Source organism: Poromitra crassiceps (genome assembly GCF_964638095.1).
Source record: "Poromitra crassiceps genome assembly, chromosome: 9".
Classification (NCBI taxonomy): domain Eukaryota; kingdom Metazoa; phylum Chordata; class Actinopteri; order Beryciformes; family Melamphaidae; genus Poromitra; species Poromitra crassiceps.
Window position 1 is genome coordinate 27,402,368 of NC_139630.1, and position 26,255 is coordinate 27,428,622.

The following is a 26,255-nucleotide window of genomic DNA, read 5'->3' on the forward strand; positions in this document are numbered from 1 at the left end:
GCTAATATGTTGTGGCGATGGCAACATGATCAATGAGATATTCCTCAGAAAATGTGAACATAGTGACATTAACAATAAGATATTCCTCAGACCAAGTATTTATATGAATGATTTATTGATCTTGAGAAATAACCAGATAATGTGTAATGCGTATTGAGAGGACATAGTTGGAAAAGTACTGCAAGTTGCTAAAGGTACGTGGTCTATCTAATCGTTGGCTGGCTGTGTGTGTGTGTGTGTGTGTGTGTGTGTGTGTGTGTGTGTGTGTGTGTGTGTGTGCGTGCGCGTGCACAATGCAAATAGCCCTGTCAGTGGTTTTCATGTTTTGCCGGTGGTGTGTCATTGTGTGCACTGGTTTTGGTCTAACCCACAAGCCTACAATCATTCATGGCACTAGGATCACTATCAGTCCCATGTTCCATAGAGGGATCTGTTGTTGTTTTAGTAGTACGTTATCAAACCACACATCAACGCTGGCAGCCAATCAACAGGCAGCCAGAAAACAGGAAGAAAGCTCATTTTGTGTGCGTTAGGGAGGCAGTGTTAGTCAGGTTAGACGAAGCTTTCCTGGCAAATAATCAAACTCATTAACCAATCAGCGATTGAGGGTGCCAACGACGAGGTAAAACTGTCGCAAAAACAGCATTCAACATGCACAGAGCATGCATAAAAGTCCGCCCACATGCACGTTCTCTCACACACACACACACACACACACACACACACACACACACACACACACACACACACACACACACACAATCAGGGCTGGTGTCAATTCACATGGCAGCCATTTCATACCAAAAGTTTCTCAATAGAGGGGGGATAGGGGGTCTGGAATTGGCTGAATTGCAAGTGAATTGAATCTAGCCATGACACACACACACACACACACACACACACACACACACACACACAAAACACACACACACACAAAACACACCCCCACACCGGCATGCACACAGAGCCTGAGAGTGCGAGAGGGCAGCAGCCTTGTACAGTAGTACAGAGGGAGTTGTAGTTCTGATGGCGTCAGAGAGTACATAGAAAGATGTAGTTTGATATTTCGACCATCAGGCGACGCCAGTACCAACCTCCAACATTAAATTACTGTGCCTCACATAAATATTCTCCCCATGCACTCTCAGTGGACTCTGGAAGGCAGACACACACAGCACAAAATAAAATGGAGAAAATAAATAATAAGCACTACAAATCAAATCCAATTAGAACTATCAAACGTAATGAAATGGGAAAGAAGAAATCATAAAATAAATGATGAAAATGAAACAAATCAAAAATGGGGGGGGGGGTCTAAAAAAACAACAAAACAGTAACATCTAAAATAAAAACAAATCAATAGATTACATAATATACGGTAAACAAATGGATACAATAAAACAAATAATCAATAATCAAACAGGCATGTGGTGAATGAGCCAAAATGTGCAACTGTGATGGAGGCAGGAATATGGGTACAAGCACAGAGCACAGATGCACTGACTGCATAAACACAAACGCAAAGGAATACAGTGTAGCACATTTTCCATCATACTCATTAAAGCCAGTTCAAGTGGGCTAGTGCTTGTACCCATGGTAAAGAAAAAACAGCACCAACACACACAAACACCAAAGTGCTATCAGCAAAAAAAACCCAAAACACTGGCAGGAACCAGGAAACCAAACTGAAACCACGACACCGTAAGCCAGAGCAGAGCAACTGAAAGTGACGATTCGGGGATAAAATTGCCCATTCAGGATCCGTTTTTCCACACCTAAAGTTGCAGCCAGGCCCAATCTGCAATCTCCAAATGTAAACCAAGACATCTTTTCATCTCAGATTTGATTGAGTGAGATTTTGATAGAATGACCGTGTGAGATAAGATATCACTTCATTCCCCCTTGGGGAAATTCGTGATGAGGCAGGTCATTTTAAATTAAAATTCTCACTGATATATTCAGAAATTCTGTTGTGACCGGGTCTTTCTCTATTACTGTAGGTGGGACATTTTAAAACTGACTCCATATTATTGTGCAGGGATGCAAACTAGTCACCTTTAGGTGACAGTCACCTTTCTGATCCCAAAATAGGGCACTTAATTGAATGATTTTGTTTTGTGTCTGCCTTGGTATCTGTCACCTTTTTCACTCTGGTGAGTTTGCATCCCTGATTGTGCGAAGGGCAACTTCACCCTAGAATCAAAACAGGTGAGTGAACCGAACCAATCCAACCAACCAACCAGAGCAGAGCATTGAGCTAAACTCAAATGATTGACAGACCAACACACGATCAAATAACCAATGAGAGAGGGTGTTGAACCTGGGAGAGAGCAGGCTCGGTGGGTCCATGTGGCTGTCGTTAGCGTAAAGTCAGGGAGAGAGTAAGGTTAGGGGTTAGCTTCACTGCAGGTGTGCTCCACAACGCTACGCAAAACTAGCTCTAGTCAAAGAAAGGCGTTGGGCCCAACAGACCTGAGTGGGCGTGGCTTCTGCATCGCCGAGGCTTAACTCCACCTCCTTAACCTTCACGGCCGTAGTCATGGCGGTGGCAGTGGTGATAATATGGGGGGCGGGGGGGTACGGAGACAGAAAAAGGTGAAATGGATGATGGGGATGCTATTTTCTCCCCGGCAACCTCGGTGGTAGGGACGTACTACTTTTGGTCATGTGACTTTTTGCACCCCGCCCACAGAAAAAAAAACGAATCATGAGGGGAAACTGATACGCGATGGTCAATGATGGTAGACAGCAGGTGCTACTGCTCTGTTAAAACATTTAGATATAGATTCACAGTCTGTCTCACAGCATATGATTTTCATATAGTATTTTTTGGTACAAATGTATAAGAAACAAATCTGAACTGTGTATAACGTCCCTTTCTAGAAACAAATAGATTGAACTGTCTATTCACTTGACACAATAACTAGTCTAACCGTAGAACAAAACCAGGTCAAAGTCACTGTACCCACAGCATGGAAGCTGTTACAACTACTGGAGTTACTGTACTTGTGTAGATAGATTTTTAGTTACTTTAAGGTAACTACTTTTACTGGCGCAAGGCTTATTTTTGTCTTTTGCAAGGACCAAGCCAAATGGGGAGATTATGGAACTATGTTCTGAGTACTAACTAAGTAAGTACTAAGAAGTTTGAGTGAGCTACTCTCACTTTCACTTAAGTACTTTTTTAGTCAATCTTACTTCAGTCAGATTTAACACCGGCATAAGTAGTACTCCTAGTGGAAATATGCCAGTGTGCTTCACAACATGGCTTCTCTAGACTCTTGTCACCGATGAAATAGAAAAGACTGTCTCTATATCTTGATTTCATGCCATTTTGCATCCCCAAATTGGATCCCCAAATTGTCACCAGAAGGATGCCAAATGGCCACCACAAAATGGACGCAGATGGGAGTTGTGACATCAAGTAAAAGCACGACAATAGAGCTAACCTACCATCATCCTACTAGGGACTGGGGAGTAGGGCTACTGAACCTCAGGGATCCGGGTAAGTGTAACACTGTTTAATTCTTATCATGATAAACATTAGCGATAACATATCCAACAGGCTTTAACTAGTAGGCATCTATATGTCTGTACAGTCATAATATCTTCTACTCTACAACTAAGCATCCGCCGTTATCCTTCATCTACTCTGCTCACTACAAAGGCAAAGTGCAGTAACTGAAAATGTGGTGCAAAACGAGATTGATTGATAAATCAAATCAATCAATATAATCAATCAATATAATCAATGTAATGCTATTGAGTCCCTTCAGTTGATATGGGTGACGCTAACGTGCTAGCTGTATGTTGACAGTAATGTTTGTGACTAACTTTTATCGTTTGGAACAGAAAAATGAACGGGCGACTCAAAAATGTGTCTTTTGCACATCGCTTGGAGTTGCTGTATCTCGCCTTTGTAGGGCAGCTATAGAAATAAGTTCAACCCTGCAACTCTCTCTAGGTTTGAGAACTCTATGCTCATCTATCTACTAACACTTTATAATCCTTTCTCTAGGTTTGAGCACTCTTATTTTGTCATCTTTGCTAACAATTGTTGTAATCTTTCTCAACTCTCCATTTAAATTTTCGATAGAATTCTGCTTAATCTGACTATTCTACTCTCTCTTCTTTATATACAAACTATACAGTGGGGTTGGCAAGGTGCAGGGATGGTAAGAAGAAAGGAAGGAGGTAGAGTGGGTACGGACAGAGGTCACACACACTTATAAGTTCGGAAGGAGGAGGGAGGCTGGTAAGATGGGAGACTGGGTTGTGTGTTTGTGTGCGTGCGTGTGAGTGTGCGCGTGCATGCGTGTGTGTGTGAGAGAGTGTGTGTTTTTATGCAGCGGGATCACACGTCTCTTGCGTCCACGCAGCACTTGTGTGAGTGTAGTGTCTTATGCGTGGGGGTGTGTGCTCGGGCGTGAGAGGAGACGAAGCCTGCTCGCCGAAACCAGAGTCGACGTTTAGCGTCTCGCCGGCAAACGTCGGCAAAAGTGCCTTCCGTTGGCCGGACGCCATGCACTCTAGGTAGCAGAGGGTCAGGCCGAGGGGCGTGGCTAAAATCAGCGCCAAGGCCAAAGACTGGCTGGCGGTCAGCATCACGACCAATAGGAAGAGGACCAAGAGGCAGGGCAGGAAGAGAGGGGAGGGGTTCAGGAGGTAGCGGTGCACGGACGAGGTCAGGAGAGAGCGGGTGAGGGAGGAGAGAGGAGAGCGCAGAGGAGAGCGAGAGACAGGGACAGACAGGAGGTAGGAGAAGGAGGTGTGAGCGGGGAGAGAGGACAGGGCGATGAAGGAGGAGTGCGAGGACAGACTGGAAAGACAGGGCAGCGGCGGGTGAAAGGGAAAAGCGGGAACCAAGCTGGTGAATTTAGCGGGCAGATAGCGGGTAAAAAACGCCATGAAGGTGGTCAACTTCACAGCCAAACCGTGACACATTCGATCCGTTAATTTGGAGGTGGCGACGTGGGAGAAGGCCGATTTGGGGGCGCTGACAGTTAAAGTCATTAATTTCCCCGCTGATTTAAAAACGAGCTTGGGCACAGCGAGAGTTAAAACGCTCAATTTCCTCGTTAGACACGGAACTAGCTTTGTGGGCAGGCACATGGCGCCTTTCTTGCCCAAGAGGGACAGGAAACACAAGATGAGCGACGCGCATTTAACCACGGCGCGCGGACAGAACCAGCGCCGCCATTTTGAAGGCCCTGCTGTCGCTCTGGTTTCGGCACGGCAGTCCGGCTCCTCCCCCTCTGAGCTGCTTGTGAGCGGGGGAGTGGCTCGGGGGTTTTGCGCCAGGCATTCGACGTCCACGACAGACTGCAGATGGCAGAAAGGGGAGGAGCTCGAGGTGCTTAAGAGGGGGCGCCATAGCGCGCGCGGCGAGGCGGCCGCGTCGTCGACGAGGTCGTCGTCTTCCGAGATGTCGGAGAGGCCGCGGTCGAGCTCCGAGATGGAGTCGAGGGACGGAGGGATGGAGGACAGCGAGGAGGAAGAGGAGAAGGAGAGGGGGAACATGAAGATAGACTGAGGGAGGAGAGGAACGCACAACCAGGGAGGGGGAGAAGGGGGCAGAAAAGGGAGGAGGAGGCACAAACAACAAAAAAAAAGAAAAAGATACAGAGTGGGTTGTATACCCAGACAGAAAAAGAGAGAGGGGGAAGAGAGAAAACCACAGCGGGAGAGCGGGCAAGACAGAGCAAGCAGAGAGAGAGAGAGAGAGAGAGAGAGAGAGAGAGAGAGAGAGAGAGAGAGAGTGGAGGGGAAGGGGAAGAGAGAAAGGGAGACACGTCCCCACACACCCGTGTACGAACAAGCAGTGACAAAGTGAAACGAATCAGAACAGCAACCCGAGCAGCAATGTTGTGCACCAAAAAAAAAAAAACAACAAGACATTTTTCATTGACGTGACACGATGAAAAATGAGGCCGTGCAGGGGAGAGGAGTGAGAGAAAAAGAAAGTAAAAAAAGAGGGAGAGTGCCGGGGGAAAAAGAGAGAGGGAGAGAGTCACAACGTTAGTCAGTGAAACACCACAGCGCACACCACAGTAGGTTAACACAGTGAAGATAGCAGGGTAGAGCACGGGTGCACGATATAGTATGCATAGGTGTGCACAGATCAGGGTCAACAAGGTAGGTACCACCATCACAAGAAGAGAAGGCTAAAGGCAGAGGCCAGCTCCACAGTGCTGGAGGGCAGGGGAGTGAGGGGAGCACAGGGAGTGAGGAGAGGGAGGCATGCTTAACACTACATACTATATAACTATACATAGTCCAGTGCTAGGTACAGTGAAGGGCTTGGTGAAGAATATAGAATATAGATAGAACTACCTGGCTACCTGTAGCTAGCTGCTCTAGTAGTAAACATATCTGCTCTGTCATGTGAGCTAATGGTGGCTAGTTGTAGCTGAAAAAGGCTAGGGGGTAAAACCCATAGCAACCCATGGTAATCATCACCGCCATCAAGTATGCATAAAGAGAGGACAGTGCTGGAACGCTTTCTCACTCGGTTGGTCTCTTTCTCACACACTCACATGCACGCACGCACGCACGCACGCACACACACGCACTCACACGCACGCACACGCACACAGACACACACACACACACACACAAAGCCAAGTGTGGCGGTCTCTTGCTCGTTGTTGTGGTCCACCTAGTAGTAGAGAGAGTTAGGTATCTACAGAAACCTGAACCTGTGAAAAACAGAAAAGAAAGTAGAAAGAACAAGTCTTCTCATCTTCTACATCCACCTGTGATTATGTTAGTCTCACAAGTCAAGTCAAGTCACACTTAAACATGGACTACCTTTAACATGGACTACACCCATCACGTTCTAATGCACACCATGTTTGTGGTTACACACGCAAAGAGAAAATGGAGGCAAAAGTCACAGCTTAGACATGATGACAGTCCCAAGTCCACAAGCCTCTCTCGGCAAGAAGTGATCCGACGTTCATCATAAACCCCCCCCCCCCCCCCCACACACACACACACAACACACACACACACACACACACACACACACCTTAGAGTCAGAGTGTAGCTCCAGGCCAGCTCCATTCTCAGCGGTTGGGATCGCCTCAGTTATGCTAATCGCTGGTGCTACAGGAAAGAGAAACACACACACACAAGCATAAATAATAATAATAATAATAATAATTATTATTATTTTTTTTTTTATATATGATTAACATAAAAAGTAGGTACTTTGGCCATTTTACAATGCATTTACAATGGGCTGGCTTTGGTCCAGCCAGGGACCCTGTATGAGGGTCAATGTCAATCGTAAAAAGGCAAAATTGGAGGTGTAGATACAGTCGGTCTATGTGGGAACGCCCACAAAATGTTACTACGGCTGGTGCGCGAGTGGTGAAAAAAAACAACATATCTCAATGGGCTGACTCACCAAAGGACGGTGCTGCGGCTCTACACTACAGCATTGGGGATTCTAGAGCAGGTATATAAACGTCTGTTCAGATGTGCGTTCACTGCGGTGGTTGAATCCCAGATCCTGAATGCTAACTATGCTGAATGGGGAGAATGGGAGGATTTACCCCACCCTGACCACGCCCCCAGCCAGCTACCCCAGCGTCTATGACGAGACACAGACTGTATCTATTGAGTATCTGTGTGACAGTGGCAATAAAACAAACGGGGATGTTAAATTGTAGTGCAATAATCTGTCCAGCAGGGGACAATGTTACACAGCAGGAAAACCTGTTAACATGTGTGACAGAGATGAAACAGAAGTGACATACAACTGCACAGCTGCACAAACTTGGATAAAAGAAGAGAAAAGGGGGTATCGCTAGGAGAATAAAAAAAGTTAAAGTTCCTGGGCAATGTAAAAACTAAGACATTTCTAAATAAGGAAAAATATATATATATATATAATTATTTTTTTGCCCGAAATGCATGTGCATCTTTGCTATAGTCTTCTGTTCTGTTTTCTGTCATGCTGTGTACATTTCTTTCCCCATCGTACTATGCGCCCCTCTCTCTGAGACACTGTACACATCCTTCTTCCTTTCCATCTCTTTCTTTCACCGTCTGTCTCTCTGTGTTTGACAGGAAACATATGTTGCAGCTATTTCCTGTATCTGGTCAGACACCGTGCCTCACGCACACGTACATCAAATCCCATGGAATCCCTCCATTCATTACCCCGCCTCCTTCCTTCCATCCGCCAATCTCTCCATCCACAATCTAGCTTGTTCGTAGCTGAACGTCACGTTTCTGAGTAACCTTCTGTGTGTTGTATTGTGTGTGTGTGTGTGCGTGCTACCTCCATCCAGACTACGGCTGATGCGTTTAGACGACGTGCGTTCGAAGTTGGGTGCGGGTCGGTCTATGAGCGAACTAGCCAAGCGGGTCTGGGTCTGGGTTCGCCCACTGTAGCGGAACTTGGAGCCCAAAGTCAAGAAGCGGGCCTTGGTAGTAGGAGGTTCTGGTGTGTTTAACCTAGAGACAGAGAGACAGGCAGAGAAAGAGACAGAGAGAGACAGACAGAGAGAGAGAGAGAGAGAGAGAGAGAGAGAGAGAGAGAGTCACATTTATATGTGCATGTACAAGAGAAGTACATGTTTTTCCAAGCATCTCATCTCTCTACAGGATATTAAAGCTTAGCACGCGTGTGCATGCAGTCACACACACGCACACACACACGCACACACACAGACACGCGCACACACACACACACACACACACACACAAAGACACACTCCGTAGAAATGCTGATGCTGGCATATGTTTGCATCTTTGCGTGGTGTGTATTGAAGTGTGTGTGGCCCCAGGCTTCAGACTTGTTTAACCATCTTAAGATAGGCTCTGCTCTTGTTGCCTGGCACAGAGCCTTCTATTGAGCCTAATCTGATATTATTTCACAGAAAGAACCGCATCATAAATTGTTTAATAAACTTTATTGTTACTTTAACTGTTATTGGGGAGGCTGTAGCTCAGGAGGTAGAGCGGGTCGTCCACTAATCGCTTTGGATAAAAGAGGTCGGTGGTTCGATTCCCGCCTCCTCCGGTCTGCATGTCGAAGTGTCCTTGGGCAAGATACTGAACCCCAAATTGCTCCTGTTGGTGTGCCAGCACCCTGCGTGGTAGCCTGCCGCCATCGGTGTGTGAATGAGTGAATGTACCTACTATGACTGTAAAGCGCTTTGGATAAAAGCGCTATATAAATGCAGGCCATTTACCATTTATCAACTCCAGGTAGATGATTTCTTAACCATGTGCATGTACGATGTGTGTGTGTGTGTGTGTGTGTGTGTGTGTGTGTGTGTGTGTGTGTGTGTGTGAGACACCGTGTGAGTGTATTTCTACCTGAAGAAACTGTGATTCTCCACACAAACTTTCCACAGCCTTTTGGCAGACCGATGATTTGGGAGTTTGAATCCCACCGTGCTTTCAAACTGCTCCGCCTAGCAAAGAAACAACAAGTCAACGACCACGACAGAACACCACAGCAGAAGGAAAAATTAACAAATAATAAAGCCAGTGTAGTATCACAAATCATGCATGTCATGTGTGTACTATGAATGTTAACACGATGAATGATTTTGCAAGTGTTGCATGCGTTTGACAATGAGTGTGTGTGTGTGCGTGTGCGTGTGTGTGTGTGTGCGTGCGTGTGTGGGTGTGGGTGTGGGTGTTTGCGCGTGCGTGCGTGCGTGCGCGTGCATGCGCATACCTCTCCCGGCCTGATCTTGATGTAAAAGTTGTTCCTCTTGTATGAGATCTTGAGTATTTTGGGCCAGGCGAAACGATTAATGCGAAGTCGGTCTTTGTAGACCAGGAGGCCGTTGGCACACACACCTAGCATGATGTCCACGCCCTCGGAATCCTGTGACACACACATTTCATTATGAATCCTGTGACACACACATTTCATTATGAATCCTGTGACACACACATTTCATTATGAATCCTGTGACACACACATTTCATTATGAATCCTGTGACACACACATTTCATTATGAATCCTGTGACACACACATTTCATTATGAATCCTGTGACACACACATTTCATTATGAATCCTGTGACACACACATTTCATTATGAATCCTGTGACACACACATTTCATTATGAATCCTGTGACACACACATTTCATTATGAATCCTGTGACACACACATTTCATTATGAATCCTGTGACACACACATTTCATTATGAATCCTGTGACACACACATTTCATTATGAATCCTGTGACACACACATTTCATTATGAATCCTGTGACACACACATTTCATTATGAATCCTGTGACACACACATTTCATTATGAATCCTGTGACACACACATTTCATTATGAATCCTGTGACACACACATTTCATTATGAATCCTGTGACACACACATTTCATTATGAATCCTGTGACACACACATTTCATTATGAATCCTGTGACACACACATTTCATTATGAATCCTGTGACACACACATTTCATTATGAATCCTGTGACACACACATTTCATTATGAATCCTGTGACACACACATTTCATTATGAATCCTGTGACACACACATTTCATTATGAATCCTGTGACACACACATTTCATTATGAATCCTGTGACACACACATTTCATTATGAATCCTGTGACACACACATTTCATTATGAATCCTGTGACACACACATTTCATTATGAATCCTGTGACACACACATTTCATTATGAATCCTGTGACACACACATTTCATTATGAATCCTGTGACACACACATTTCATTATGAATCCTGTGACACACACATTTCATTATGAATCCTGTGACACACACATTTCATTATGAATCCTGTGACACACACATTTCATTATGAATCCTGTGACACACACATTTCATTATGAATCCTGTGACACACACATTTCATTATGAATCCTGTGACACACACATTTCATTATGCAATACAATTACTAAATTAGTTTCTCTCATATGCTTGACTAAATGGAATAATAATAATAATAATAATAATAATAATGATTGGATTTATATAGCGCCTTTCCAAGTGCTCAAAGCGCTTCACAGAATCATTATTCGTTCACACCATTCGTACCGGTGGTTCGAAAGCCGATCAGACGATGCGTCAATTGATGATTTCCTCAATAACAGTTTCCACGATTGAAAAGATCCTAGGTTTTCGACACTGTTCAATGTCTTAAAAATGATGAGATCAAAGGTGGTTGACTTATATTCAGCTTAGTGATCAAAAAAGTCATAACCAAAAAACTTCCATCAGGGCATGCCCTGATGAAGATGTATGTTGCAACACGTAGGCGTGAAGCCATACTATTAAAGACTTTTTCATTTGTGCAAAACAGTGTGCCTTGGAAGTTTTTGGGTTAGGACTTTTTTGATCACTAAGCTGAATACAACTCAACCACCTTTGATCTCATGATTTGCCCTTGGATCCAATGAGCACCTGTTTTCGACACCCGCCGTTGTGAAGCAGCACTCCCCGGCCAATTTATTGGCATTTGCTCCGTCTTAAAAATGATATTCCTGCCATTTGTGGCGCTCTAAGAGAGCATCTTCCATAGAGATACAGTGAATCATATCATTCCAAATAGATTTTGTACTAATAAGCAATAGGACATATTCCACTGAGTTGGCTATAATAGCGACCGGATATTCCCTTCTGCTTAATGTCAATGGAAACTCAATTACTGCACACACACACACACACACATCCAAATGTAACATGGTTAGCTAGGCGACTAACTCACTAACAAAGCTTTTAAGAGTGAGGCCCTCTGGTGGTAAGAGAGTCAGACAAAAAAGAGAGACAGGTGAGAGAGAGAGAGAGAGAGAGAGAGAGAGAGAGACAGCTACAGAGACAGAGAGAGTCGATGACAGCCGGGAAATAACACGGGTCAAATCTGTCGGGCTAATGGGAGAACGCAACATGTCGATAATGGACGCTTTTACCAACACACACTTTGCAGACATGGCCTTGCCATGCTATTAGCTAGCCATCGATTGGCGGTGCGTCATGCTCTTATCTGCGTTAGCTGCTCGTGCTACCACAGAAAACATGCTGTGCTCACACGCACTGAGTGGAAGCAGTAGCATGGTATTTTCCCATTGCTTTATAGATGGAGTGTAGACAACAGCTCTTTGGTGATTGCAGTAGTGAAGCGTGTGGTTGTGACAGGTTGTAATTTAACTGGGTGACCCGTTTTCTCACTACCACCGTGGAACAGTAGTACGTCTCTGAAGGCTCAAAAGCACGGCTTTCGAGTGGCAGAAACAGTGTAAGGTTCTGTGTCCACAGAAAGCGGCTTTTTGAGCTGCTAAGCGCCGTTCTGCAATTCATTTTCGATGGTAAAGACACACTAGGGTGTGCTAGCCTGCTAGGAGCGCTCCTCTTCCTCAGCCTGGCGTTTCAGCGCTAACGGAGGCTGGTGTTTTTGGGGGGGAGCGCCTCAAGTCGAAAAGATTTCCACTTTGAGAGCGCTGCTCATCAATGTCAGTTGTGTCGACCGACCAATCCAAATTCGAGGAAGAGGCGGGACTAAAAAGATCAACAAACATGGCGGAGAAGAGGCTCCGGGAGAGAGTTTTTAAGTGTTTTAGGAAAAAACTTTATTTTTAATGATTTCACCAAGAGAGCCTTATTTTCATGAATGAATGGCTGAAACATGGCTAATGTCTTCATATCATTGCTGCCAGCCCAATAGACCCTTTTCGAGGGGGCCATTTTGTGTCGAAAAGGCAGGGTGAACACAGGTGCAAGCAAAACACTAAGAGGGTTTCAAACTTCCATGATTGGATGTTGGAAACCCTCATCAGTGTCAAAATGGTCCCCGTGAAAAGAGTCTATTGACGGAATATTATTCCTGAGAAACAGAGAAGCATGCATTTGTCTTTATTCAACGTGATTTTGAAATGTGATGTGTTTTTTTTTTATATATTTTATTTAACAATTTAAATTTTTTAGAACACAGAAAAACAAACCAAAAAAAAAACGAACAAACTCAGATACAGGAAAAGAAAAGAAAAGAAAGAAAAAACATACAAACACTAGTGCCACCAGTTACATACAGCTTGTAAATATATATAAATTATGCTTGTAAATATATAATGTATATACATATATAAATGAGTGGGATCCCACACGAGGGAGTCACCCATCACCCCTAACCTCGTCAAGGTAGGCCAGAAACGGGTCCCAAATAGTTTGAAATCTCCCAGTTGGTTCTCAAGAACCTGAGTCTCTCCATTCGTATAACAGAGAGCATGTCCGCCAACCACAACTGAAAACAGGGTGGAGTGGGGGACTTCCATTTCTGCAGAATGAGTTTCTTGGCAACAATTGTCCCCTGTGACAGAGACTGCTGCACAGCTGTAGGGAAGTTCAGAGAGGACTCCGAGCAGCCGAAAATGGCGAGTTCTGCCTCCGGCTGAAGGGTTATTTTGTAGGCGTTAGAGTACCAATCAAATATTTTGGCCCAAAATCCGGTCAGTAAAGGGCAGGACCAGAAGGCATGAGACAGAGTGCCCTCCGACACCCGTCACCTGTCACACAGTGGTGAGACAGACGAGTAAATCTTGTGCAATTTCTGCTTAGAATAGTGAAGACGGTGAGTAACTTTAAATTGGATCAGCTGGTGTCTACTATTAACTGAGCTGAGTTGTATCACAGACAGACTCCTATCCCATATAATTGAAATTTGATGTGTTTTGAATGGGTTCCATCATGGGCCTATTAGCTTGTTATGATACTTGTACAGCATATTTATGCCAGAGGACAGAAATAGATTTGCTGTATAAAATCCCACAACTTTGAAATGGAGAAAAAACAAAAAAGTTTTTTTATATGCTTTCTCTAATGCCCTCATCTTCAAATGGAGCATGCCCTTAAAGGGGAATGACCTCTTTCTCTCTCTCTTTTTTCAATATCTCACTCTATCTCTCTCTTCGTCTTTCTGTCCCTCGTTTCTTAGTCTCCTGTACCCTCAAACTCACAGACCCACTCTTCCTATTTAAAGACTCTCTCTCTCTCATGCATACTTCCACTTTTCCACTGTCTCTCTCTCTCTCTCTCTCACACACACACATGCACTCTCTTGCTAATCTGGTATCCCAGGGAGAGAGACAGGCCGTTGCCATGGTAATGGCCTCCCTAGGTGTTTGTACAGCTGACACACACACGCACACATGCGCTCGCACACACACCCCACATCAAAGGGAAGTGTGTTAATTTCCCAGACATCAACAACAATACAGGAGAGGAGATGTGAGATATTCTAACACAGCCACAGGTCACGCTAAGTTCACACTGTTTTTTTGTGAGGTAAAGTGCTGGCTGGATTTCAGTTTGTGGGACAAACTATTATGTCAATATGGTTCATGATCTGTACTGCGTGACCTCCACTCTCTACTCTCAGGGTTCCACAGGGAATCAAACCTGCAACCCTAGCAATGTTGCTTCCATGCTCAGGAGTGCCATGATTTACAATTATTTCAAACGCAACTGTATTGTTTTGTTGTTGTATGTTTTTTTTTTTTATTATTCAGTTGTCTAGGAAAGTTTTTTGATTTAATTTACTGGCAACTATCCGTTAATTCATAAACACATATACACAAACACCCGACTAGGCAACCTAGATCCATACCTTAGCAGGGTGCAGGTCCACCCCATACATAGACAGCTTCTTGGCGTTTTCTAGAAACTGGACATCGGCCTGCGCTGGTGTCATTCCCCTAAAAAAAATAAAAAATAAAATAAAACCTCAGACAAACAACAGTATAAACTTCAAGTCCAGAGTGTGGATGATTTTAGACATTTATATAACTTCTACATCAAATATTTTCCCCAATAATGATCAGTGACCAAAATAAACATTTGTTTTACTCCAGTGATTACAATATTACAGAATAGGACTTTAAGGTAATAATTATATTGAAAGAATGTCCTTTTCAACATATACAGTAGATGGGTACTTTTACACACATCTTGTGATAGTTTTAAACTTAGCATGTGTTAATAGTGACTTAATCAGCTTTTTATTGGAAACACTGTTGCCCCATTACTGCCTTTGTTGGCATTAAGATTCATTGGCTTGAAGTGCTTTACTTGCCAGGACTAACCCAGGCTGAGGACGACAGACCTATAAAATTGAGCCAGACTCGACAATGACAGTTAAAAACTGTAGTTTAACAAGTTAACATGAATGGAAGGAAAAATGAGTAATTCAGGCAGTTGAATCTGGCTAAGTACGAGGGCGCACTTGCATTGCTGTGTTTATTTAAATGTGTCAAATAGTTTTTCCCTCTCTTTCCGCTCCCGGACCACCTGACCCTGCACACTCTGACCTCTTGACCCTGCACACTCTGACCTGTGGGACTTGTGGAGCTCAAGAATCTTCTCCTCCATCTCTTTGTTCTGATTGGGCGCAAAGGTCAGCTGACCGAAGCTGTCCAGAGGCCGAGGCTGGTCGGGCTCACAGTCGCCAAACTCTGCCTGTAAAACCAAGAGGAGACAGCAGATTTACATGTATTTACACCAGAGGTGGAAAATAACTAATTACATGCACTCTAGTTACTGTAATCGAGTAGCTGTTTTGTGTACTTTTTTGAGTAGTTTTTAAAATCAGTAATTGTACATTTATTTAAGTGAATTTAGTTTGAAGTAACGCACTTTGTTACATTTTAAATAGCTTCAGAGTACAGAGTTAAAATTACATCCAAAGTTTCCCCAAGTTTTCTATGAACTCAATGCACCAAAAACTGTTGACCGTTGCTAACTGCCAGTTTTGCCAAATTGTTTCCAAGGACTGTAACTATTGGCTAATCCAAAATTCGCTAGAAGTCACCAGATGACATCATCACAATGCAGGGAGGCGGGGCTCCACTGTGTGGGAAGCACGGTGATCATCAGAGCTCTCTGGAAGTACCATGCAACACTTCACCAGAAGTTGAATGAGAACGAGAATACATTGGTGCTTAATCACAAAGGAGAAGAAAACAGATCAATAGAAAACACGTCTGCAGACGTAAATCCAACTGGAACCACATCGGATTTGATTGAAGTTGATGAACTTGAAGAAAATGAGAAAAATAACCTAGTTTGAGCTATATACAGTACGCTTTTGTACTTTCTATTGCATAGGAGAGATAATATACCCCACCACCGCCCACGAAAAAAGTAACAAAGTAACTTTTAGTCTGAATATATTTTAAATTAGCGACTTTTTTATTTTACTCAAATAGATTATAGATTAGAAATAGAAATAGATTTTTTTACACCAGTAATTTCATTTTCCACCCCTGATTTACACACACGCACGCGCGCACACACACACACATACGGACGGACGCGTGCGCGCACACACAAGTGTAGAGACACACAGATCTGGGAGGCGTGCACATCCTAACCACTCACCACACACACATTCCCTACTCACCCAGACACCCACCCAGCCACACACACACACACACACACACACCTACCTGCAGTGTGTATGAACCCAGCAGCGTGTGAGTGACGAATGAGCAAGGTAGTCGACCTGATGCCACATCTTCACGGAGCTGAAGACATAACAGGTACCTACGAGAGAGAGAGAGAGAGAGAGAGAGAGAGAGAGAGATAGAGATAGAGAGAGATAGAGATAGAGAGAGAGAGAGAGAGGGGAGAGGGGTAAACAGTTGAGTATACATTACATGTAATGACATCTTGGGATGAAACCAGTTTAATGATAAACATGTGATATTGATAAAACTCCTGACGGTTAAGGCTTTTGCACATCAAGTCCGTATTTTTCGTCCGAAATTGTCGGACGTTTTAAAATAAATACAACCTCCTCACCTCATGTTCTGTCACTCGCATTTATACACGGACTCAGAAACATTAAAGTTTTCGGAACATGTTCTAGTCTCTGCATTTTTCGCATCAGTCAATAGCTTATTGCGAGCCGTTTGACCCATCTGTGTTTTCGGATGGCGGATAAAAAAAACGCATACGGAAAAAAACGGACTGTGTGCAAAGACCTTTAGTATTACCGTTTCAAATTTGAATTATCATTAAAACTGTGTTACCGTGATTAAAGCACTTTGAAAAACATCCATCATCAACCAAAGTTAGCATCAGTCTCCCAGATGCAGGCATGCAGGTGAAATTGATTGGTGAAATGATGTAATTTTATTTTTTGTACATTTTCAGCACATTTTTAACAATACCACAATAATACTGATAACTCTGATCATTTTGATCACTGTAATCGTGATATGAAAATGTCATACCGTTTCATACCGTGATGTGGTGGAAGGTGTTGGAGCAGCCGCAGCTAAATTAAGCTGAGAATAATTATCGGGGCGTGTGTCTGAGTGTGTGTGTGTGTGTGTGTGTGTGTGTGTGTGTGTGTGTGTGTGTGTGTGTGTGTGTGTGTGTGTGTGTGTGTGTGTGTATGTCTCAGGTTAGCCCTTAGCTACGACCATCAGAGAAGTTGTCCGCTCCATTAGAGATAGCCCTAGGGTTGTGTGCGTAGGAGTGTGTGCGTGCGTGCGTGCGCGCATGTGTGCATGCATACGTTTGTGCATGTAGGCATTAATAATGTGCCTCTTTATAATTATTTAGACTTTTAACAGTCTGCTGTGCATTATGATGATTTGGACTGAATTCATTTAGCGATCACATTCTTCTATTCTTCTATAGTAAATATATATATATTACTGATTTCTTCAACTCAGAAAATAGTAAATCTGAAAATGGGAAAATAATTCCAAATCTGAAAGTCAAATATGAAATGATCATTTGAATAATGAATTATTTGGATAGCATGCATGTGTGTACCTGGTAATGTCCTCAGTAAGCATTGAGGGGTCGGGAGGGTAGAACTTGACGTTGAATGCAAACTGCCAGTTGTTACCTGGAGAGAGAGAGATATTTTAATTTAACATATTAATTAAATATATATATTTTTTGCAGTACAAAAACTGTTGCAGTAGCATAAGAAGACAGAATGTGTGAATCCCTGAATAAGTGCAAGTTATAAACAAATTAAAAATAGAAAGAACTTTAGAATGGGGATATGTGGTGGAACGGACATGTACACTGTACAGTATATACATGAGCCTGCTGCTTTAGAGAATTATGGTGCCGTTGACCTATGCTCCCTCTATCCATCTAGCCTTCTGTTTAATTCCATCTACCCATCACATCCATCTGTGTATCCCATGGCATTACAGCGGGTATCACCACACACACACACACACAAACACAAGCAAGAGTGAAAGCAAGAGCGAGAGAAACAGAGAGATAGAGAGAGAGAGAGAGGAAGAGATAGAGAGAGAGAGAGAGAGAGAGAGAGAGAGAGAGAGAGAGAGAGAGAGAGAGAGGAAGAGATAGAGAGAGAGAGAGAGAGAGAGAGAGAGAGAGGGTGTGAGAGATGAGAAGCAATGGAGGAGAGCTTTTAGAAAGCACTAAGCCTGGTGCATCACGCACGCGCGCGCATGCACACACACACACACACACACACACACACACACACACACACACACACACACACACACACACACACACACACACACACACACACACACACACAATAAGATGGAGATCAGATCACATCATCTGGAAAATTCCATGTGGGAAAAGTTGACATCACATTAAGACCATTTCCTCCTCCGAGGTCACACACACACACCACACACACACACACACACACACACACACACACACACACACACACACACACACACATTTGGCGGCAGAAAAAACAAACATGCAATGAACACACACACACACACACACACACACACACACACACACACACACCCACACAAACACACACCCACACACACACACACACACACACAGACAGATCACAGATTCCAGCCCCAACTGCATCCCAGAGGGAGGACAGAAAGTGGGTGAAAGACAGACAGAGAGAGAGAGACCAGAGAGGGAGAGACTAGAGACAGACAGAGACTAGAGAGAGACCAGAGAGGGAGAGACTAGAGACAGACAGAGACTAGAGAGAGACCAGAGAGGGAGAGACTAGAGACAGACAGAGACTAGAGAGAGACCAGAGAGAGAGAGACTAGAGAGGACCAGATAGAGAGAGAGACTAGAGAGAGACAGAGAGAGCGGCCGCGCCTTCAGTTTGATCAAGAGGAAACTCCACAGTGACACCGTCTCAGTGCAGCCGAGTGAAAACAACTGCATCTCACTGCATATTTAATGTGGAGCTTTTCATCAGTGCACCAGCACCAGAGCAGACACAATGCTACCACTGGAGGCCCACCAGCACCAGAGCAGACAGAATGCTACCACTGGAGGCCCACCAGCACCAGAGCAGACACAGTGTGGTACCACTGGAGGCCCACCAGCACCAGAGCAGACACAGTGTGGTACCACTGGAGGCCCACCAGCACCAGAGCAGACAGTGTGGTACCACTGGAGGCCCACCAGCACCAGAGCAGACACAATGCTACCACTGGAGGCCCACCAGCACCAGGGGGTTCCTCCGTATATAACCCCCCCACTAAAAACATGCAGAAGATCAGATCGTCATCGTCATCCGACCAGTGACGACAACATCCGAAGTTGGTCCCCGGGCGCTGTACGAGAAAGCGACCACTGCTCCTGGCCTGCCCCCCGGAGGAAAGGACATGCCTGGATGGGTTAAATGCAGAGGACACTTTTCACCAGCCACCGTCAGCATGAGTGTGTTGTGGCCGCATGCATGTATTGTGGTGTTCGTGTGACAATAAAAGACGGGCTTGTCCGTTACGAGAGTTTTTTTGTTTTTTTTTAGAGCAGACACAATGCTACCACTGGAGGCCCGGCATTCAATACACACTGTCCATATTACAGCACATGAAGTTTCTTATCTTATCTACAGCTCACAGCTGTCATGGACTTCCACACCAGTTCAAATAGCACCAATAATTAAATAGGAACATTAATTACAGTTGCCTAAAAAAGGGTCTATTCTGCACAACCTTCCCCGCAGGTCAGGAAACCGGAAAGTTTCATTTCAAAATGATATACCGTATGCATTTTGATCTCATGCTTATTTCTCAATATTTCATAAAGACAAATTATTGTATTGCAGTAAGACAAATATTCCACTTTTCGGATATTCATTCATTGGGATATTCAACCCAATTTTTTTATAATTATTAAATAGCATTTAAATCGTGCCACTGCCGAATATTCGATTTGAATATTAGCTGTTGATTAATACAGAATATTCAGAGCCCAATAAATGGTATTGGGGCCAGCCCTAGTCTGTGTGTGCATGTGTGTGTCTGAGTGTGCGGATGCATTTGTGTTTGTGTAGAGTGTGTGTGCTACACTAAGTGCTCTGGGAGTCGCCTGTGTCCGTTCTCCTCTTCCACCACCCACTCATCCATCCTCCTCCATTATACACACATGCTATGCCTCAGCTCCATGCTAGTAGCTCTCCCCCCTCCTCCTCTCTCCCCCTCTCATCTACAGCTCTCTCCCCCCTCCTCCTCTCTCCCCCTCTCATCTACAGCTCTCTCCCCCCTCCTCCTCCTCCTCCTCTCTCCCTCCACATTAGCGTTTTCTCTCCCCCTCTCTCAATCCTCTTCCCTCTCACCCACAGCTCTCTCCCCAGCCCAAGACCCAGCATCACCAGCTGTGCTTGAAATGAAGTCATCATTTCACGATAAAATGATACGACACCTTCTGACCACTGACCTAAAAAATATGGACAGATCTATCCCATTCATGATCCCATTTTGAGTTGAAGTGGTGGCCGTCGCCGTCTCGATTTTTCGTCAGCAGAGTGGGAGGGAATGGTTCGAGTCCTTGCACAGCTCACGTGAGACGGGGGTTTCCCAGCACAGCCACAGCTCCGCCTGCTATTGGTCCGTGATCGGCAAGCTGCGCGATCACTGGATAGGCGACCCGTCAATCACCCCCTTTTCTATCGTCTGTTTTACTCCAAACGGGCGAGTTATATAAGAAACGCCCCCGCTACAGTTGCTATGAAAAGGTGAAATTAGTTATATAGACCAAAACCGTGTTTCGGTCCAGTCTGTAAAGATGCTTAATCACTGTTACAAAGTGGGGCATTTTAACATGGGGGGTGCACGGGAACGACGGGACTTCTGAGCCCTGCCTCAAGTGGCCATTCGAGGAATTACAGCTTTCAGGGTTACTTCCTGGTCCTCGTGGGGAAATCCTCGTGCCTTGCCCGCTGCTTCTGACATAATGATTGCAGTACGGCTGTTGGAATATCGTTGTGATGCGGGTGCAAAGTTGTTTCTCCTCATCTAGACTAAACTACAAAGACTTGGCTGCAAATAAGGAAGGATGCACTGTCTCTCCACAACATCAGCATGGTGACGATGCTCAGGTGGACTGTGGAGAAAACGTGGGTGCTGCTGTTAAACATTAACAACAGCCAAACAGTGTCTGCCTACAGGTCTGAGATCAGCTCTTTCCTTATCCCTGGTGTCACACACAGTGTCTGCCTACAGGTCTGAGATCAGCTCTTTCCTTATCCCTGGTGTCACACAGTGTCTGCCTACAGGTCTGAGATCAGCTCTTTCCTTGTCCCTGGTGTCACAGAGAGAAAAGCAGGTGGCCGGGGAGGAAGGTGTTCCCCAGTCTTTGGGTCATGGCCAATGTTAATGAGGACCATAAACTAGAGTCTTATCTCCATGTTGGCATTTGACACTCACTGACCAAACCAAACCAAACCAAACCAAACCAGTCAAAGAAAAGATGGTTCGTCTCAGAGAGGACATAAAACGTCCGTTCAAAAGGACAAAGTACAGTACTGACACATGCTTGTCTATGACTGCTTTAAAATTATTTTATGAGGATGTGAGAGCAGAATGAGATTTACAATATGGTTGTCTGTGCTGGTTTTTCCACAAACGTTTCAAAAAGAGTCTTAGTTAAGCAATACAAGAGATATCACCTGTGTTGAATAAAAAAAAATTGAAGTGAAATAGCATCAGGGAGGAACTTGTTTTGGTGGAACCAAATAGCTAAATCCCAACAAAAGAAAACGGTAAAAAACAAAACATGTCAAACTTGCCATTTTCAGCGTGAAGGTTGCTAGCTCGCAGGTTGTTGTTGTTTCACGTAGCGACGGGGACTTTGAAAAAATGTAGATACCGGAAGAGGAAGGGGCGGGGAATTCCGACTGAAATGATCGGCACCAATAGCAGAGCTTATACCTGCAGCCTGCTTCCACTGAGTCAGACCAGAGCAATCTAGTAAAGAGAGTGGCGTCAGCGGAGGTCCAAAATGCGTGACACGTAGCCAATGAGTAGCCAGGAATGCCGTTTGAATGCTAGAATAAAGCTGATAATACACAATTTGATTCTTTAAACGCCGGACCCTTTCAAAGTACAACACAAACTGACCATTTTGCTGCAACTCCGCAGCGCTGCTTATTAATCCAGAACCTTACTTCCGGGAACTCTTGAGAGTAAAAAAACCGGGTCCATTGGAGTGAATGGAGATGTCGCGACTCTTCTATATGCACGGCTCCGAGTCAGACTAAAAGACTTACTAATATGAAAATGCTATGCATTCAATTTCAGGCTCACCTAATGAAACACCATGTCAAACAACGTAAGCAGCAGGCGTTTGGACTTGTTCAATTAAAAAATGATGGGTTATTAAAGTTTAGAATCCCTGCCTCATTGAATGTTAAATTGTACGTTTCTTGCTTTTACGATCACAAGCACAGCTGTAGACGGGACGCTCCAGTTCCTCAGGACATGGGAATGCCTGGGATGTGGTCAGCTGCAGGCTGGCTGGCTGACTGGCTGGAGTCTAAAGAACATAGCGGTTTACCACAAGGACACACATGCTCTTCATGACATGTGAATGTGTATGGTGTGGTCAGCTGCCAGCTGTGTGCACTGCAAGGAACTGGCAGACCATAAGAAAATGCCAAAGTGAAACTATTATCCCCAGGGTGCAGAACATCTGTGTGTTTTTTTTTGCTTCTATCCTATTATATAATATGTAAACTGGGCGATCCGATCATTGTTTTATTAGGTTTCATGACATTTCTGTTCGTTTCACATTTCGCTCAACCTGTTTCATGGGGTGTTAATCTTTTTGTGACAAACCGTTAGATCCCGACCCAGAGAGCTGAAAAACATGACGCTAGGCGTGTGTGTAGCTATGCTGAGCTGTGATACCCCCCTGTGCACTGGACAGATGGCAGGTTAGAGAAAAATGGTGTCAAACCTGTCATTAGTGTGGTATGTACACACACACACACACACATGCACGCACACACACACACGCGCGCGCGCACACACGCACACACACACACACATGTGGATTCAACTCGCACACAGCAGGCACAGTAATGAACTCTCTCTCATATACACACACAAACACACAAACATGTACACACAAGAACACATACAGGCAGATGCATATACAGCGCACACATGAACCACAGGCACACATCGCAACGCCGACACAAAACCACAGGTCTGCAACTCTGCATGTACATACAAACATGGACACACACACACACACACACACACACACACACACACACACACACACACACACGCACACACACACACACACACACACACAGACATTCACATATACTTTACACACATGGACACACACACACACAAACCCAGACATTCACACACACTAATTCTAAAGTGGTGGAACACTTTATGGGCCAAAATGATATGTTTTTACTGAAACTTTCTCCTAAAACTACAGCTTAGCTTGTTTCAGGCTGTATTTTGAGGTACAGAGTTGGTTTTAAAATAAAATGCTAAAAGAAAAGGACAAAAAAAGGGGGGGGGGGGGAATTAAGCGCTATAAAAAGATCATCCTACAGAATTATAGGTAGATTTTTTTTTACTTCCTAAATAATAACCATGCCCATCACTCGAAAACATTTGACCAATTTTCACTATTCAACCTCGTCCATTAGCAAAACATTTCTTCAGCAAAGCATTTATATGCAAAACATTATCTCTCCCAAATTCATTCCAGATAAGTAGACAAATAAAATTATAAGCGACGAGTAAACTGGAGAAACAACAATTTGATAATGACTGCAAAGACACTAACAATGTCATCTTTGTCAAAACTACAAACACGTAACTCACTCGTCGTACTCATGATTTATTTGAGCATTTATCACGAGTGACGGTCTAATTTGTTACAGCCACGCTGTCTGAATTCATAATCAACATTCTGGCAACAGATGGGTGCAAAAGATGTCATATAATTGAGCAATTCCAAAAGCACATGTTAGGACCGATGTTAGGAAGAACATTATTTTGTACATCGTACAAAGCAATAACACACTGGAATCAGCTAACATACTCCATAACCCAGCCAGGCAGCACCAAGCAAGGAACATACTCCATAACCCAGCCAGGCAGCACCAAGCAAGGAACATACTCCATAACCCAGCCAGGCAGCACCAAGCAAGGGACATTTTAAAAAGGCAACTCAAAATCCAGTCCCAATGTAAACGACAATAAAAAATTTGATTTGCTGAATTTTGCTCGTTATTTAGTTCAGCTCTTTGATGCGTTTGATTTCATCATCATCAATCTGGTGTATCTTTGACAGGGGAATACTTGCCCTCCTTCAATTCTATGTTCATATTTAATGCATGGCCTTTTTATCATGAATATTAAAAGGTACAAGATGGATGCAGTGTTTCCCCTTCCATTCTACAGGCCTGGTGGGCCCGACAGGCCAACGACGCCCCCGCCAGGCCAAAATTTCAATAAACCTTTATGGCATATTATTACAATACAACAATACTGGTGTTGACAGTGTTGATGACAGTAATAGAATATGCCAAATCATTCAAAACAATAAGCATTTTGCTTTGCCTTGTGCCAGCGTGCGGCGCTGCTCCAAAACGTGTCAATGTGTGTCGTTGCCTGGGAAACGCACATCCCATAATACAACTGTTCGCATCGCATCCCATAATAGTAGGATGATACTTGCGATGCTGAACATAGATGTGAACAGGTTAGCTAAAGGTTTAGCGTCGCCAGCGACGGCCCCCACCGTTGCAGTCGGGGTACGTTTCGAAATCCCTCCAGGCCTGAAACACTGATGGATGGATGATGGATGTATAGGCACGACTTTAAGACAGAGTCCAGAAAGCGAGCGAGAAGACGACTTGAAAGGCAGAACTTACTGCGTATCTGTCTCTTGATTTCCTTATTGGGATCCAACCAGCACTGGAGTGGAGCAAGCAAGAGAGGAGGAGGAGACGGAGCAAAAGGAAACACAACGTTTAGACACAGATTATAATGGGAGTTTATAAAACGGCTGTCTCAAATCAAGCGATCTGATTGGCTCACAGCTTGTGGTATATTTAGCATAATACCACAGTAAATATACCCCAGTTAGAGCCACTCACTGCCCTGAACACTGTGTGAACTTTATTCTGCCTTTATTCACCCCGCTCTTATTATGGGAGAGTTGATAGGAAGGTGAGCTGATATAAGACATTTAAATATAATAATAATAATAATAATAATTTTCATATTGCAATACTTGGTAACCATTTTATAAAAGCAATTAGATCACTTCAGACCATGATATGCGCTTATTATACCACGCACGACCCTGAGGTGTGGTATAATAAGCATATACCACGGCATGTCGTGATTTATTGCTTAAGTTTATATATGTATGTATTACTGTGTGTGTATGGGAATATAGGTATGTGTGGATAGATAGATACATACCGTCTGTTCATGGCTGTCAATGTGTGTCAGGCCAAAGTAGTCTTTTTCCATGAGATTGAGGTGCTCACACACCTTAAAGAATAAGTACTGGCCCTTAGCACGTTTCTGAGGAGAGAGGGAGAGAGAGAGAAGCAGGGAGGAAGAGAACATGAACCTTCAGAGTTCTAGATGGCACCCATGTGATCATCAGACAGATTCCTTTATGACATTGTTGATGGCTGCATGCTGTTGTTGAAAGAGGTAATGGCTGTTAAGGGTTTTATGGCATCACACATAATAAAACATCAATTCCTCTAATGGGCTAGCAGCACATTAAACAAATTAGACTGCAAAATATTCTTGTTTTTTCTCTTGCTCTCCTCCATAGCTGGTAGGGATTCAGGGTCTTGCTCGAGGACACAAATGGAAAGAGATTAGGTTCTCGTATCTGTTGTGATGTTAAGGTCATCTCAAAGGTCAAACTGCCCCTATTCCATCGCAGACACAAAAAAAAGTCCCTTAAATGATCGCACTGTAATGTAACTTTGGCTGCTTTGGCTAGAAGGTTAG

General features: G+C 44.1%; 1 protein-coding gene across 3 annotated transcripts in view; it reads right to left on the reverse strand.

The window, feature by feature from the left end:
- epb41l2 (erythrocyte membrane protein band 4.1 like 2) overlaps window positions 1–26,255 on the reverse strand; it is a 69,375-nt gene that overhangs the window by 14,912 nt on the left and 28,208 nt on the right. For 2 of the 3 annotated variants that reach the window (XM_083643320.1, XM_083643319.1), the window contains exons 5-14: window positions 25,707–25,811; window positions 25,151–25,193; window positions 17,803–17,878; window positions 16,464–16,560; window positions 15,350–15,474; window positions 14,627–14,714; window positions 9,701–9,853; window positions 9,334–9,431; window positions 8,291–8,466; window positions 7,031–7,107 (exon numbers count right to left, since the gene is read on the reverse strand). In XM_083643320.1, the coding sequence (XP_083499446.1) occupies window positions 7,031–7,107; window positions 8,291–8,466; window positions 9,334–9,431; window positions 9,701–9,853; window positions 14,627–14,714; window positions 15,350–15,474; window positions 16,464–16,560; window positions 17,803–17,878; window positions 25,151–25,193; window positions 25,707–25,811 (1,038 nt within the window). Of the gene's footprint in view, window positions 1–1,094; window positions 1,155–7,030; window positions 7,108–8,290; window positions 8,467–9,333; window positions 9,432–9,700; window positions 9,854–14,626; window positions 14,715–15,349; window positions 15,475–16,463; window positions 16,561–17,802; window positions 17,879–25,150; window positions 25,194–25,706; window positions 25,812–26,255 lie in introns of all 3 variants that reach the window. The other variant, XM_083643318.1, reaches the window with a different exon arrangement.